Source organism: Eurosta solidaginis, chromosome 5 (genome assembly GCF_040869045.1).
Source record: "Eurosta solidaginis isolate ZX-2024a chromosome 5, ASM4086904v1, whole genome shotgun sequence".
Taxonomy (NCBI): Eukaryota; Metazoa; Arthropoda; class Insecta; order Diptera; family Tephritidae; genus Eurosta; species Eurosta solidaginis.
The window spans coordinates 273,434,583-273,452,453 of NC_090323.1; the positions used below are offsets into that span (position 1 = coordinate 273,434,583).

A 17,871-nucleotide genomic window follows, 5' to 3' on the forward strand; every position below is an offset into this window, starting at 1 on the left:
ATTTCGAATATCTTAAATTCCCTCACCAAAAAAGCAATACATCAATTTTAAAAGGCAGGAAAGCAGTATAAAATTAATATTACTGCTTTTATTCTCTGAAAATTGGTTATACATAAACATGTATAGAAATAAAAGTTTACTATAAGAAAGCAGTGTAAGTCAAATTATTCTATACAAAAAAAAAAAAAGAGTAAAAAAGCAGTAATCTTCATTTTACTGATTTAAGACTTACATTACCAGAAGGCAGTTCGCGTCTAATCTCGACCTCAGAAAATAATTATGTACCAGAATCACATGATAATAGATCTCCATAAGGTCATCCAACACGTATGAGAAATTTTTATAGTGTACCAAATAAAAATATTTATTTAGTTCAAAAAAACGTCAAACTCACACTTCATATTTCTCTGATTTCACTTTTTACGCTTCAATGGAAATGTGGTTTTTAGCCACAAAGTTCAAATTTTGAGTGTTTTCGAAGTCATAAGTACGCAGTTATTGTATACATGACTAGACCTGCAACTTAAGGTATGTCTCGCAAAGGGCACCGTCCCGGATTACCCCTTCCTTAAAGTTTTTGAATAATTGTTTCATTTTGAAGTTGGCTCAACATGCACAAAATTTATATCACTCAACTGACGGTTACATGTTAAGTTCACTGAACGTTATGTTCGCCCAATGACAGTATTTACGTAAGCCTTGGTTATTACTTTGGGTACCTGGTGCAAACTTTTATATGTGCATACATGGTATACAAACATTTAATGTATGAGAAACTAAACTTACATCATCGTAAATTCTTGGCTTTTTATGATTTCCTCCAATACTAATACCACCACCAGCGCCCCCAATAACTGGCTGCGACGTAATCATGCCGGATGTACCAACATGAGTTGCACTCATTACGTCGCTCAAAGGATGACGTGGACTAGAGTGTTGTTGCATTTGTAATATAAACTCATCCGTCGCCATTCCACGTCTGTGTAAAATATAAAAATAAAAACTACAATTGAAATATGTTTCGAAAAAAGTTTCAGCTTCAAAATACCGATCTATTAATGATGGTGTCATTGGTCCACACAGTATATGACAGAAATTCAGGCAGATATTTCCCCTTGAATAAGGATTTATTGAGCGTTGTCCTCCTTTCGATGAAAATGATCCTTTGAGCTACATATCAAAAATTATGAAAGTACTTAAAAATTAAACTTATTTTTAAATATAAGCCACTGACATCTTCATTTGTTGTTTGATCACTTGTCGTTAGGTAAGTATGAAATCCTGCTAAGCCAATAACTGACCAAATCGAAAAGAAGCAAATGAACACAACAATCACAGTAAATGGCGCCTTCTTTATCACCTCAAATACTTCCTGTTCTGCTTTCATCACTGATATTGAAAAAGAAATAAATAAATAATAATTTATATGAGCTTATAGGATATGCCAGAAACATACTTACATAAAACTAAATGAGTCACAGAGCATGAAAATATAAATACAGCTAAAAATGCTAAAGAGACTAGAAATAAGTAAAAAAACCGATAATTTCTTTTCCCCACGCAGTTGCCAACCTAAAAAAAAAACAACATGAATATGTTATTGGGAATGAGTCACATATTAAAATATAAGTATATGTAAATATACATAAATAAATCTCAGAATTTGATTCAGGAAAAACTCTATATCGTTTTTTTTTTTTCTTTAAAACTCCCTACGTTACATGGCGGAACGATACAAGGTGGCAGCATGGGACAGCTGATTATAAACTTTTTTTTATTTGATTTGATACATCAACTTCCGGCGCAGTACGATTTTGACATTTGTCCATCGAATTTACAAAAAAAAGTACGTGGAATTTTTATTTATGTTTGTAGGTATGTCACCATGCTGCCACCTTATCGTTCCGCCATGCTACCACACAACCCGTTTGAAGAGCGCTACATCTCAGATCAAAATATGAAATTCTTAAGTTGGGCGTTTTTCAGAAAATTTTCATAAAGGCAATTTTTCAAAAGTTTGCTTAGATATGTACATATGTATTTTACATATAAGTATGTATTTTATAATTGCTTTACATAGTCAAACACTTACCCAAGGACAGTGATGGTCAAATCGATCAACACAATTATCACACAAACTGCAATGAGATGCTCGAGGGGGACGAAATATTTTACATGTAAAACAATATTTTAACTTCACTGTTTGTCCTTTAACAAGAACCTCTTTAGTACGTGGCGGAGGTCGATATGTAGGGCTATTCAGTGAATTTGGCACTTCTGCAACAAAAGTAATATAAAATCAATAGGCATACATACATACGCACGTAATTATTAAATATATTATTTGTAATGGAATATATAAAACTGTCTACCAATTTGCTTTTCTATGTAAGCAGCCTCGTCGTGAGAAGCACGGGGTATAACACCAGGATCTGTAAAGGTTGTTCGTAGCAAGGAACTCATTGTAAAGAAGTAAAGCACTGCACCAACAATAGGAATTACTGGGTTTATACGTGTGGCAAGGAACGGGCAACTGAAAGGCAACACAAAGAAAAAACATTATTTCAACGCTTTATATATACAAAGTAAATTTCGATAGTTGATTGGAATATCGCTATCTATCTCAGCTGCTGTTTCGAAAACGCTCTGAATTTGTTTTAAAACGCCTTATCTGAACATAATTTCAAAACATTTTTCTGTTAGGTAGTCTTTTTATGAAAAAAATAATTTAAGTCAGTGGTAGGGCGGTATTCAACCGAACTCTGAAATAGTGTTTTCGAAATAAATCCTGAGATAAGTATTGTGTTTTTGGAAAATTTTCTCAGATAGTGCGTTTTCGAATTTGCAGCCGCGAAAGGGTGATATCCCAAAAAGCAGTTGGTTTATTTGTATTGCCATATCTTATTAAAATGGCGTAATGTATTAAAAAAACTAAAAACTAAACGCACTTAATTTTCTAAAGAAAAACTGCAGTTCGTGTGTCTATCCCTAATGATCATTCAAAGTTCTCAACCGATTTTTATTGAATTTCCACAAGATCTTAATGAGAGAAAGGCCCAACATTTCACTACTTTTGGTCATAAAGTAAGGACGGGACTGTCTTCGGCTGTGTCGAATACCTCATACCTTTCATAAATGGAACTGAAAAACAATCCTATGAAATTTTTAAAGTTCTTAAAATCTGTAGTCAGTTCAGGCTCAACCGAAAAAGTATCTTACAACTGTGACAATGCCGGAAAGCCACAGATTTGCATTGGATGTATTTTATATGAACGGCCGATCTTTGGCATGAATCCTCCCTCATTTTAACAGCTAGAATTTTCAAATTTCACTAGAAGTTTATGGGTATAGCAACCGTTGTCTGAAAAAATCGTCAAGATCGGTCTTTCCTGAGAAAATCGGTTGAATAGACAAATGTCTAATCGGACATCAAAATATGTCTGCTCAGCAAATTTCACAAGGTAATTTGAGGAACTAATTTACCGTCAAACAGATGGACAGACGGAGGCATATGGCTAAATCAACCCAGCTCGTCATTCCAACTAGTAATAGTAGTAGTATAAATATTAAATTAAATAAATAAATTAAAGTAGATACTAGCGACAATAACAGAATATTTTGCGTGTCGCACCACGTGTTAAATAAAGTACTAACGAGCTACAAAAATTCATTTAATAATAAGTGCCTAAGTTTAAAGCTATCCGCGAGAAACTTGGCCAAAGTCTCCAAGTTTAATCCATTTAAAAAAAAAATGTACGCAAATTAATAAATGAATCCATTTAAACTGGCAACCACTTTGGCCATATCTACAGTTCTTTCTCCAAAGTAAAGGGAACGTATGTTGTTATATATCAGACATGTGCCAATTAAGTGAAAAACGTCTTCTGGCTCCTGCAAGTCACATACTGTGCAAACTGGAGACGATATGTTTTTATAGATTCTTGCGTTTAGATTCAACAAACCTCCTTGTGCCCGGAGAGTCATTCTAACTATGTATTTCAGTGTAGATAATCATTGTGGATCTATCTCTCAACTTTGAATGTCTTCAAATTTTCGATTTCAGACAAACTTAATATTTTCTTTTTAATTGGCGCTTAACCGTTTAAACGGTTATGGCCGTCCAACAAAGCGCGCCAGTCGCTTCTTCGTTTTGCCAACTGGCACCAATTCGTCACACCAAGGGAGTTGGAATCGTGTTCCACATGGTCCTTCCAGCGGAGTGGGGTCTCCCTCTTAGCAAAAGCGTCATCTTTCATTCAATTTCGAAATTATGGCAGCCAACAGTAGCATGGTTTCCAAGGCGCAAATGCGCTGACTCTTTGCTCGATGAAAGCAGGTACTTCGCGATTTCCTCGTTCACCATCAAACCCATCTTTTCCGCTTCTTTTTCCAGTTTGGAGTTAGCAGAACTTACGGTGCGGGTGTTTAGGCCGATGATATCAATGTCATCAGCATACGCCTGTAATTGCAGGATTTTATAGAATATTGCTCCAGAGCGGTTAAGTTCTGCAAACCATTCACTCCATTTTCTGGAAAGGGGTAAAAACAGGGTCCACGCGATTTAAGCATTCGGGAGGGTGAAAGTGCGACACGCCTGAAACGTCCTCAACCGGTACCAAAATGTAATGCTCGAAGTCGGGAGACTGAAGAAACATTCATTTAATTTTAAATTTACATCCTAATATGTCCATAGGTATGTACATAATTATGTTAATATGGACTCAAGTGGAATAAATACATCACACCATCATAAGAAGGATAATAATGATGCCACTACTAAATACATATTTCAAATACAAAGTTCCCCTTCTTTCAATTTCTATAAAACAAAGACACATCGTTTTTGCCCAGCAAATGAACAATAGAAATTTTACTTAACATACACAATACATACGTAGGTATACGATATACATAGGTAAACGACATGACAAAAACCTCATATGCGTACATATGTTTATACTACGCGTTTCAAAATCAACAATAATTGGAACGTATTCAAAATCCCACATTAGCGCGACATTTATACAATATTGTATTGTGCAAAATAAGTGAAAGGATAAAAACAATTGTGAAACACATGCGGTTTAATGCAGCAACAAATCATATTCAGTTAACAATTGCAGTGAAAGATTTTGCATTGGTGTCTCCATGGACTGCGTCAACCAAAGCGTGACGTTGTAGAGCATTCGTAAATTTACACACAAAATACGAATATGTACTACTTGATAACCTTTTCTGTTGCCTAAAAGAACCGCTATATGCATTTGACTACATTTCATATCTTTCCTCTCAGATAGTTGCCAATAGAATGATTGTAACATTCAATATCAAGCACCCCCGCTTTTTACTGTGAATTAAATTATTCTGTTAATAACTTAAATTTTATTATAATTTTATTTTGAGGTGATTAACTATAAACGATTGTTTGACCTTCTACTACTGTTATATAAACTCTTTTTAATTGAAAATTATTTTCTATTTTTTTAGTTCGGTTTGCTATAAAAGCGTGTTTTTTTAGTTTTTTTTTAAACTATTATTTATTTTTAATTTTTTAGTTCAAGTAATTTTAAAAGTTTTAGTCGAGAGTGATGCAACCTCGAAACGCCAGCGGTCCATGGATGAATCCAACCCCACGGCACCGAAAAGGGCCAAGACGCAGGGAGGCTGGACGCGGTCTTTCGCCGAAATTGCCAAGGGTCGACAGATCATTGGCATTATAGACGAGAGCAGCGAAGATGGCAGGATCCCGAAACAACAGTGGAAGTGGATCGAGGCCGCGCTCGCTACGGTAGCCGTTAAGGTTAAAAAGACAACCCTGGTCCACCGCCATCTTACACCGATGCAGGGTGGTTCCAGGGCAATGTCAAGCTAATTGCCTGTGACGACGCCAGGTCGGTCAACCTCTATAGGGCCGCCGTCACGCTGATAGGGGTGGTATATCCGGGCGCGCGCCTCAAGGTAGTGGAGGCGCGTGATATCCCCTCACGACCAAGGGCTAGATCCTGGGTTCTAGTGACGCCAACGGACCCAGCTGGCATCCTGGAGCTGTTCCAGGAGTACAAACAGCCACAGGTTTGGAAGTCAACCCGGATAAAACCGAGCTTGTTCTCTTCACGAGGAGGTACAAAGTACCAAATCTTACATTGCCAAGAATTGGGGGTACGTTCTTAGCGTTTAGCGATCAAGTCAAGTATTTGGGAGTCATTCCGGATAGGAAGCTATTATGGAGTGACCATATAGTGGAGCAATCCAAGAAGGCAGCAGCAAAGCTGTTCACCTGCAGGAGGGCAATTGGCACCTCCTGGGGATTTTCCCCTAAGGTGACCTACTGTATTTACACAGCAATTGTGCGCCCGATTCTTCTTTAGGGTGCCTTGGTCTGGTGGCCTACACTAGCTAAAAGTACCTATCTTAAAATGCTTCAAAAGGTGCAACGGAGTTCGGAGCTCTGCATTACAGGAGCTCTCGGCTCCACTCCAGGTTCCGTTACATACATATATGGATACATAGATAAATACAGGCCAAGCTAATAAAAGCGTGTTAAATAGGGCTCCAGTATGCTCTTTCATAGATGTGCCATTCATCCACTTCTATCATTAATAAATGAATGCGTTTTCGCATTATGTGCAAGGTTTCAAATCTATGGCCATTTGGGGTGATCACAAGTTCAATTGACCTTATGTCCGTTAACTTTGTGATCCCACCATCACATTATTGCATTGTCATCGAACCTTGATACGTGGGCAAAGTTTCAATAAAACTTATGGCCATTCAAAGTGGTAATATGGCCAATTGACCTTATGGCCGTTGACCTTATGTCAACACACCATCACATTAACGCATTGTCATCGGTCCTTGATACGTATGCAAAGTTTCAAATTAATCAGACTTCTAGAAACCGGTGAAAATTAAGCTCAAAGATTCCGTTACATACAGGCCAAGCTAATAAAAGCGTGTTAAAAACATGCTTAGTATTTTCATATTCGATTAAGTTATCAGCTTTAGGGACACAAAACGTTCTTTTAGAGAATCATATGTTTAGTAAATCACTGACGGCCAACCAGTCCCGAAAAAAGGCGTCCATAAATACGTTTGCCCTTTTGGACCAAAAATGGTCCTTTAAAATCCTGTTTGGTATGCTGGTTTTTTTTTTTTTTTATTTGGTCTCTTTAAGAGAGGAGCTTAAATTTTGATACTTTTCTTTATATTTTACTGAGGTGAAATTGCACAACACTGCCCACAAAATTTACTAGATTGAGCACCTTGTAGATGAAACAATGGACCTATATGAAAAATTTGTTTTGATCGGTTATCAAACACTTTTACTGATACATTTTTGTCATTAGTCGAACTTATACAATATATTTAAATGTACGTGCGCATCTAAGAAATTTAACAGGTCTTATCATTGGTGGAGACAATACTATGGCCGGCGAGTTAATTGAATTGCAAAAAAAGAAAACAAAATTTCATATGAAAATTTTGATGATCAAAAACTGAATATACATACATGCATACATAGTTTTACAATCATATTTTGGAATCATATTGTAAGCAAATGTGTTTACTTTAGGTGATCAAAAATTTATAATCATTTATCATTCAGCTTTCTGATCCTTTGTTGACTGAATAATGAATTTTATACTTGTTAAAATGTTACATTAGAAATAATGTAAATATTGGTCGTAACCGAAGACGTCCCCAACCACATTGTGGATAAAACAAGTGTGATATCTTATCCGTCAACTGCCTCACAAGATGTTCAAAGTGGCTACTTTTTTTAGCGTTTTGGCAGCGTTTTGACAGGATGTTAAATATTGCGGCACATACGGCCGGCTATCTTAAGCGGGTGATAGAAAGAGATACAGAATGAGACCATGATAGTCAATTAAAAAACAGGTGATCGGTTATATTTGTAATTTTGACTTCTATGCAGGAGTTATCACACTTGTTTTATCCACAATGCCCAACTATTTCTCCACCTTCGGCTTCCCAGAAAACACATACTGGTTGGATAATACAAAGGTTGTGAACTATTTGAACCCCGGGTAAGTGAAACTCTCTCCACATACCTGGATACGGTTTCAACATCCCGTACCGTATCGTATTTTAAGATCTTGAAGATCATAGCTGATGTTGGATGTTGTAGTCGTAGGTGTATATCGGTGAAGTTTGTTTGCGAATTACCTTTGGTCAAATAGCTCACTTCCGCATGCTTTCTTCCCCTGATAAAATATTATTATTTTTTTTGAGATGTGAAGAATAAATGCAAAACGACTGAAATATGTTCACGAATATGATCTGAAAATGACGGTGAAAAGCAGTAAATATTCTCTAAAACAATTAAAGTTCAATTTTACAATGACATCAATCTTATATATTATTTCTAATTGCTGTTTTTATGTACAGGCCCTTTTTCGCTCTTATGTGTAATCCAAATCTATAAATAAAGTTTTGGTTGTAAAGATGGGGATACGTGCTATTAGCGAGCTTTGGGCATTATTAGTCGTAGTGTTTTGTTTAGCTATATTTTATTAAAATAATTTGTTAAAAATAAACGATTTTGAGCACACAAAGAAATCTATTTGTACTATGGCACTATTGTGAATATTTGATTAGAACTAACACTGCATTTACGGCAGTTGCTAACATTCGCCAGATGGCAGCGCAAGTTGATAGTTATTTGATTGATAGAACAGCTGGTTTCTGTTGATATTTGGTATGAGACTTTTATATTTGTTGCGCAAGATGCGCGCGGGTCCGACTCGTTATGAATAAAAAGCGTTTCGAAATATGAATCATAAATGATTATTCGAGAATAATCACATTTAGGGTACTACGATACATTAATTTTCGAATAGAAAATACTTTCAAATTTGAACGTTTTTAATCATCTTGGGGTATATTTGATTATTTCAAAATTTTCAAAAAATGCCTTCTATGTATGTGAGTAAATGGGTTACTATCGTGGTGTTTATTTACTAACAGCATAGTGATGTTAAAAATGCTAATATTCGCAACACTGCCCCGCTGGTAGCCTCTCGAAATGAGCCGACCTTCGATTTCATGGTTTCTCAATTATTTGTACGCGGTAGACGACATCACTGATCCGCTTTACAGCTTTGTACGGGCAACTACATAGAAATTTTGATGGAACACCTTTCCGCCAGAAGAAAGAAGTCCACTCCCAATATGACGTCATCAACAATCTCAAGATCTACCGAATTACGACCTCTCCTGTCACTTTTCCTGTACTTCGTTGTACTCGCTAGTGACCGTAGGCAATCTTGATCCATGTAATGGCTTCACCCTCCTGTTGACCAAATCAGATCGGATTATGGCATGAGATGCGCCCATATCTACAGTCAGTAAACGCTTCTTCCGATTTGTAATACAGATATCATGGGACATTCAATAGCTGGAGCAAGTTCTCCTTGCATCTGGCTCGCTCTAGTTCATCTCATTCAGCTTTGTGCTTGAGACCACTGATGCTGTTGGGACCACTAAGGTCAAGATCGCAATAACGTGGAAAGTGACCTGGCTTTCAGTATTTGAAGCATTTTGCGATCCTTTCAGAGCCTCCAATATTGTATCCACCCAGCCTGTGAATACTGTGTCACTATATAACGAAACGAAATATATTTTGAAAATAAATTTTTTTTTTTTGATAATCAAAACGAAATATTTTCGATTATATCGTTATGCAGGCCTGAGTCATATAACAAGCAAACATTTATGTTTATGAGCGTATTAAGCGTCTAATCGGACTAATATATTGGCTTATGTGTGAAATAAGGGTGAAAATACAATTTTTGTTGTTGTAGCAGTGCTTCGCCCCATCCAATAGGTGCGACCAAGGACGCAACAAATTAAATGGGGTTACATTGACGGCCCTGGGTCGGGAAAAATCTAGAGTCGCTCCGGTACATAGAACCGGCTACCTTGGGAACGGGCGCATTTACAGTCCTTTCGGACTCTGAAATGAGCTGCGTCAATTTAAAGATTTTCTTTTTTTTTTTTTTTTTGCGAAACATTTAGTATGCGCTAATTTTGACTGTATCAAGGATTTCTTTGAAATTAGTACGAACTTGGGTAAAACCTTTGGATACTTTCCTGGCCGTTTACCTTTTGTTTTTATTGCTAATAGTTATTCCACCTTTCACTATTTCTTTCAAGCAAAACTCAATTAATAAATACACAAATAGCATTACAAATAAAAGCAAAAAATTTTAAAACATAAATTTTTACTCACTCGAATGCAAAGAAAAGTGCACTAGTACCCGTTATTAGAATGCAAGTTAGGTAAAAAACACCTGTATGCGGTGCGGACATCAGCAAACCGTCGCAGTAAAATTTATTGCGTCCAGCAAATAATTCCCATTTGCGTGTTATTCTTGTATTTGGTGCCATTTTACCGCAGCAGCAACACAACAAATTCATTTATAATGTTTGACGTACGTATGTATGTGTGTAAGGTATGTATGTATTCGTATCAGGTATTTCCTTAATCTCAAGAAGTGCTTCCTTCTGTTGTGCAACTTCAGATTTTCAATACTTTTCGTTTTTCTGTTAGCCTTTGTTTATTTCCGCAGTAATACAGCAAATACTATATTTTAAAAGTTTTATGTAATTACCATAAGTAATATTGCTGGCTTTTGTTGTTAGTTTAGTATTAAATATTCTTAAATACTTTAGTTAACACTTTGTATTTCTTTTGCTTTTCGATTTTTGCACATATGCCATATGTCATTAAGATTTTATTGTCATTATTAATTTCATTATGTTTAAATGCATTGAGGACTGACTTCATTGTCAAGTTGTAACAATTAGAGGTATAGACATTTAAACTATCAGTTAGTAATAGATTTTCTTTCATATACATACGTATATTTGTATAGATATACGGCGGTAGTTTATGTTTTTGAGTTGTTACTATTTTCGCTTCCATTTCGCTCTAGCCTTAATTTTCATTTTCTTATTTCGCCATTGCCAATTTGGACGGCAGAACATTATAAGAAAGCGGCTATATAAATGTTAAAATGCTACTATAATATTACCAAATAGCATCTTTTCGAATCACCTCTAATTGTTGGGCTCCATTTCCATTTGGCCATTCTAATTGCGATCCGCAAGTTTGTATTAAGTTTAAATTGCTGCAAAAGAAAACATATGAAATGCTATTTTAGTATAAACTACATATGTATGTAGACATTCATGGATGTATAAGAAATATGCATTATATTTATCAACGATAGCGGAACCATCAATCAAACCTTTATTTCCATTTCGACCGTTGTTTTAACAATTATAAAAATAGATAATCTACGAGACAGTAAAAACATGAAAAGGTTCGATTTCATTCCGACCTATTTTATATGCCATTTCTTTAAATTTTTTCACTGAACGCGAAACGAAAGTTTTATGAAAACTGGAAAAACTTTTCGTCTTCTGTTATCACAGAACCAAAATCAACACTTTAAGCCATGGCTCAATTATACGGTAGGCTCATCTCGTCAGCTGATTTTAATTTTTTCACTGCGTGGTAGATGGGATTGTCAAAAGGAGATGGCAAACTCAAAATTAAACCAACACATTGGCAACATTTTCTTACAACATACAAAAACTGGTAAGTGTTATGTTTCATTCCATTCCATTCGCATAACACCAACACGCAGATTTTGACAATCTGAACTAACATATTTTGTTGTTGTACAGATGAGCCAACCATATAGTTGAACCATGCTTTAAGCCAGAAATCAAATAATTATTATATATAAATTACAAAGTTTGGCATTCAAATATAGAATGCTAAATCTGCATACACCGTTTGAAATAACAATTATTTCCCTCGCAGTGCTGATTAATTTCTCCTTATTTACTTGTGAGTTGTAAGTTTTTGTACTCTACGTCCTTGATCAATGTGGAACAAAGTGGAAATTATACCGGTTCACCATTAATTTTACACAATTATCCACAAGTCAGAGCTTGGCTACAATCAAAACGAAATTCCCAAAAACTCCTGAAAACATGACGTCTTGTAATAGTGGGTAAAGAGGCTACAGTTCCATATCGAAGAGCATGGCGCTGCTTCTCAAGGCAGGTCTTATCAGAAACGTTAACGGCGGCCGGACAGACAGACCGACCTGGCATAATTAAAATCTTTGTCGACACTGATAATATTGATGATCGGAGTTTATGTCTATATGGACCCCCTTTACGGCATTACGCCCCAAATTTATCCGATTAAAGCTACAATAGTGCTATGCATTAAAAATACATCATCAATGACGTTGGTTCATATGAGCCGTTTATTTTGAAAGTGGCATAAGTCATTTCCAACTCATGGTCTTAAATGCATTGTTATTTTTGAACGGATGCATATATAGATGGTTCGAAAATTATAAAATAATAATAATAATTGCATCTTTTGGATATTGGACTCTAACAAACTGGAGGCGAAGAGAGATACAAACAAATTATCACTGAACCTAAACGACATGAAATGACTTATGCCACTTTCAAAATAAACGGCTCATATCTAAAGCATTCAAAATATTTACGAAATGCAGATGACTCAAAACTATATAGAGGGATCACATGTGCATCCGGTACATTGGTCTTGCAGAATGATTTAAATTCGTTTGATGCCTGGGCTCTCCATAACAATCTGCGACTAAATATTAGTAAATTTTGCCATATTAGCAAATGAAGCCGAAATATTTTTTAACACGCTTATGCATATTAGATTCGCTTGTATGTATGTATGCTTGTAACTACTAGGCTACGCGCAAAGGAAAGTTACAAACAAATAAATATAGTTAAAAAAAAAATAAAAACACGCTTTTAAATACATAACATCGAACTTAACAATAATGGACGAAAAATCCTAGTTTTATTGTGAAAAAAAGCGTGGGCACTTTGTGCCATATATTTCGTAACTCGAGCACCCGACGCTTTTTTCACAATAATACTAGTATTTTTCGTTTATTATTGTAGGTAGGTAGGTAGGTGAAATGGCTGCGACCCTGGTCGCCCAAGTAGCTATAGAAAGCCGTTTTGATGCCATGTAACTCGTCTAAAAACCTACGGAATGTTACGGTCAATGTTTTCAACCAGCCAGAGTTGTTGATTAAATTAAGAATATTCGGGATCGCTATCACAGATAACCTTCTGAGGTCTTCTAGAAACGGGGTTCCAAGGAACCTTAGCCGGGCTCTAGCTAGAGCCGGGCATTTACACATAAAGTGTTCTACTGTCTCCCTGGCGTTTGGATCTTTGCAGCTTCTGCAGTAGTCGTTATACGGAATGCTCATCTTTTCCGCATGCGTACCTACTGCCCAATGTTAATTATTGTTAAGTTCGATATTATTTAAAAGTGTGTTTTTTAGTTTTCTTAAACTATATTTATTTAATGTAAATTGGTTTTTTGACATCCTATTATTGCAATCGATGTGCCATTATTTTTTTTGTCTTGAAAAGCTTTCTAATGTCCTTAGAGCTGTGCTATCGTTTTGGTGAAACGAGAATCGTACTTTGAACGGCTACTACCGGTTTAGCTGACAAAATAAATGAAAACGTCTTTAGAGCTAATTGGATTATTGCACAACAAAAAGAACAGTGTTGTTATTTATTCAAAAGATTAGTTCAAACGCTGTAGCAATAAGCAAAATGTTATCAAAAATTACTGCATCGTGCTTGAGTACTTTCCTAGGTGACGAATATTAGTGACACTAAGTGATACTCACACCACTAGTCTGATGCTAAGTATATGAAGCCACAACAACAATAAAGCAGGCAGTCACTTGTATCTACGTAAACGAATCAATCATTATGTCTACACATATGTAAGTACACGCAGCGGAGAGAGATGCACAAACACATGCATATATCTTATCTGAGATGCTCCCAAAAGTAGGCAACTATCTGTGGAAGTATCACTCACATATACACGCGCATATTGGAAGCTATAACGTGCATCTGTAGTTATGTTATAGCTGGTAATTTTATAGCTGCTAGTAAATTCTAGAAATAGAAGCGCCTTGAAGTATGCGAACGAGAAATCACAGAGTATAAAAGGAGGTAAAGCTGAGAATCAGCATTCAGTTTGATTTAAGCTATCAGTTGCGAAGTATAAGTGTTATTTTCAAGTAGTCTAATAAAGACCATTTTTGCATTATTCAATATTGAAGTTATTTATTCAACAGTTTAGTGATTCGAACGTTAGCAGAAGGTTGCAAATAAGAGGAATTTCCATAAATTCGTTACAATATTTTACCGAAACCCCTGTCACACAATATTAATGCACTGAATAGTTTGTCTGAAAAGTTATAGTGGGGCTTAAGTGAAGATCGAAAACACTGAAAATGCATTTGCGCAGTACCAACTGTGGAATGGTCTTAACCGTCTCGTATTTATAGCTATGAATAACGACGTGAATGGCAAAAAGAAAGACCAGCTATTCTTGTTTCTTAATCCAGGTTTAGGGCTGCTGCTCAAGTCATCTTCTCCAGCATAATTCAGATAGAATCGAACGATAAGACAGAGATTTAAATGTTGCTCAACATCGTTATGCATAACCGTATAAGCGTTTGTATCTAAACTGTCTTTAATGCGCCGGCTTTCCTGATATCGTGGTAGCGTGCTCCATCGACCACACTGAAGTTCGTTGGCTTCTATCCCAGGTAAAGCAAACGGTGAAAATTCCTCTGCGTTGCTGGTGACGTTCGGAGTCAGCATAAGGAGTGTAGGTACCATCCCGCCAATTTGTACGAAAATTTAAAAAGGAGAACGACGTAAATTGGAAGGGAAACTCGGCCTACATCTTTTCGCAGCTAAATCCCAAGTATTTAATTTTGTATAACTTTCATGAAAATGAAATGGTATATTAACTTCGTCACGGGTCTCAAAATTGTAAGTCCTTAAAGGAAAATAGATCGACCCACCAATAAGTATACCGAAATGATCACGATGAAGAGCTGAATTGATTTAGCCATATCAGTGTGTCTGTTTGTATGCAAACTAGTCCCTCAAGGAGATATCTTGATAATATTTGGTAAGCGGGTATATTTAGGGGTCCGATTAGACATTTGTCGGAACAGGCCGGATCGGACCACTATAGCATATATCCCCCCACAACCGATTGTTCAGATAAGAAGCTTTTCGTAATTATTGCCCCATTTTAACAGCTAGACGCTTCAAATTTACCGGATGCTTACGTATAGAGCATTCATTGTTGTCTGAAAAAATTTTATAGATCGGTGGTATATATAGAATATACACCACATACACTGTAATTTTTTCCCCCTTTTTAACGGATAGATGCTTCAAATTTCATCAAATACTTACGTTTACGTTATATGTATATTGTTAAGATAAGTGATTCATTGTCATAGTTATTTCATGCAGACCACAAAAAACGTGAAACTTTGCATCCTGCCACAAACTACCTACCTATTTTTATACACAGCTGTACTTGTACACAGGGTATTATAACTTTGATTTGATAACGGTTGGTTGTACAGATAGGAATCGAGATAAATATAGACTTCCATACATCAAAATTATCAGTATCGAAAAAAAATTTTATTGAGCCATGTCCGTCCGTCTGTCCGTTAACACGATAGCGGAATCGGATGATAACCACGCCCACTTTTTATATATATAATATTTTGGAAAACACAAAAAACCTGATTATTTAGTAAATAATACACCTAGAATGTTAAAATTTGACGTGTGTACTGATATTGAGACTCTTGATAAAAATTTGAAGAAAAAAAATTTTAAATGGGCGTGGCACCGCCCACTTGTGATAGAATAAATTTTACAAATATTATTAATCATAAATCAAAAATCGTTAAACCTATCGTAACAAAATTCGGCAGAGAGGTTGCCTTTACTATAAGGATTGCTTTGAAGAAAAATTAACGAAATCGGTTAAGGACCACGCCCAATTTTATATAAAAGATTTTTAAAAGGGTCGTGGACGAATAAAATAAGCTATATCTTTGCAAAAAAGAGCTTTATATCAATGGTTTTTTATTTCTCAAGTGGATTTGTAACAATAAATAGGAAATACTTCAAATTTTAAAAAATTGGCGTGGCACCGCCTCTTTTATGACTAAGCAATTTTCTATGTTTCGGGAGCTATAACTCGAAGAAAAATTAGTTCAGAATAGAACCATATGTATATGTATTATTGCACAGCGTTATAACACTATTAAGCACACAAAACAAACAACAAAAGCATTTCAAGTATACAACTGGGTATGTAATGTTCGGTTTCACCCGAACTTAGACTTCCTTACTTGTTTATTTTATACTTATCTTAAAAAGCGCTAGTCTGTTCACTATATATTTCATATCTTATACAGTCGATTATTTGGATATTACGAATGGGATAAGATTATTGTTCAGGCCCATTCATGAAAGGTATGAAGTCTCGTCCTTACTTGCTTTTTTTTTTTTGCTTTATGGAAAAAAATTTAGCTAGGTTTATGTGGGTATTTATGTAGGACATTGCTATCATAAAATTACATAGCCAAAATGATGACCGCATTTCTTTTTAACTTATTGCCCGATTTGTTGAGCATTTCTTCTGTAATCACGGCGGGCAATGCATTCAAGTTGACATGTCATCGCATGAATGTGACAGCAACACAAGTGAAACAGCAAAAGATTGCACGTGACACATCATACAATTACCCTTGTTTCAGATGTCGAGTGGTATATCATTATAGTATGTTTGTACGCTGTCAAATAAGCCAACATGCCTTTTTTACGAACTTGATTTATTTGCAATGAGTATACATATACACATCCATATATGCATTATATACAAGTATATTACGTACAGTTCCATAGGCAAAGGTTACATTAGGGAAGATTGAGTTTGAAACGTTTTTGTTTGTGCAAAGCCTTTTTTTTTAACATATTTGGCGATTATGAGCCTACGAGCTGATTCATTAACAATGTAAACCTTTTATTTATTTTTACTATTTTTACACATAGGTATGTACATTTGCACATTACGTAGGTATAATTTTTTAAAGTAATTCATACCTAACAAACAGGATCTCAATTTCGATTAGCTTGATAGATTCAGTTGATTAACAAAATTCTAATATAAAGCCCTCTTAATTTCCTAATGAATTTCCTGCTTATGCCTAACCCAGTAGAAAGGTCGTAACTTAACGTAACTTATGCCTATCCCAGTGGAAAGGTCGTAACTTAACAATTTTGTTAGTTTTGGACCTGTCCGTGTTGCCCGAGGGAAGTTGCTGTTAGAAGAGTGCGTTTCACATTACAATTGATGAGATGATTAGTGCAATGCGGGGAACATACATTAGGCTTGTCGGGCTTGGTTCTGGACAAGTGTGCGTTTAGCTTGTTACACTGTTTAGAACAAAGTTGGGCCAGAGTGACCCGTGCCTCCCTTGGTAGTCTGCTTTCCTCTTCGGCAAGGTTTGGATAGTGTACATTAACAACGAAGTTCACCGGGCGCCACATAGCAAAGATGTTTACCGATTCTGTGTGGATGAGACTTAGGGCATCCTTATGCTTATGTGGATCAAACGGCTGCGTAGGCAGGTGCCGGATCTCATCGTAATGCTTTCGGAGATGTTTCCTTATCCCCCTTGGATGCGGGCTAGATCAAGCAGTTATTTGCTACAGTTTCTTGGGTTTTTCACAATTTGACACACACAGTGTTGAGCTCTTTTGCCTCACTATGTACATATGTAGATGAGGCAGTGGTCATAAGAAAACATCCCTCGACAATTCTGAGTGCAGCGTTTAGCAGGCCTGTAGCCTTTTCTAGCGTGTGCCTTAAAGACTAAGCGACAAGACTGGCGACGCGTAGCACATGAGCGACCG

The 17,871-nt window shown here is 36.1% G+C and overlaps 1 protein-coding gene across 11 annotated transcripts in view; it reads right to left on the reverse strand.

Moving 5' to 3' along the window:
• The window catches only part of app (Palmitoyltransferase app), a 108,236-nt gene that overhangs the window by 37,916 nt on the left and 52,449 nt on the right, over nt 1-17,871 (reverse strand). For 8 of the 11 annotated variants that reach the window (XM_067790823.1, XM_067790822.1, XM_067790818.1 and 5 more), the window contains 7 exons: nt 10,253-11,153; nt 2,373-2,533; nt 2,093-2,277; nt 1,461-1,572; nt 1,235-1,389; nt 1,049-1,170; nt 787-979 (listed from right to left, as the gene is read on the reverse strand). In XM_067790823.1, coding sequence (XP_067646924.1) covers nt 787-979; nt 1,049-1,170; nt 1,235-1,389; nt 1,461-1,572; nt 2,093-2,277; nt 2,373-2,533; nt 10,253-10,440 — 1,116 coding nt within the window. In that variant the 5' untranslated portion in view covers nt 10,441-11,153. Of the gene's footprint in view, nt 1-213; nt 720-786; nt 980-1,048; nt 1,171-1,234; nt 1,390-1,460; nt 1,573-2,092; nt 2,278-2,372; nt 2,534-10,252; nt 11,154-17,871 lie in introns of those variants that run through there. The other 3 variants (XM_067790825.1, XM_067790824.1, XM_067790829.1) reach the window with 2 other exon arrangements.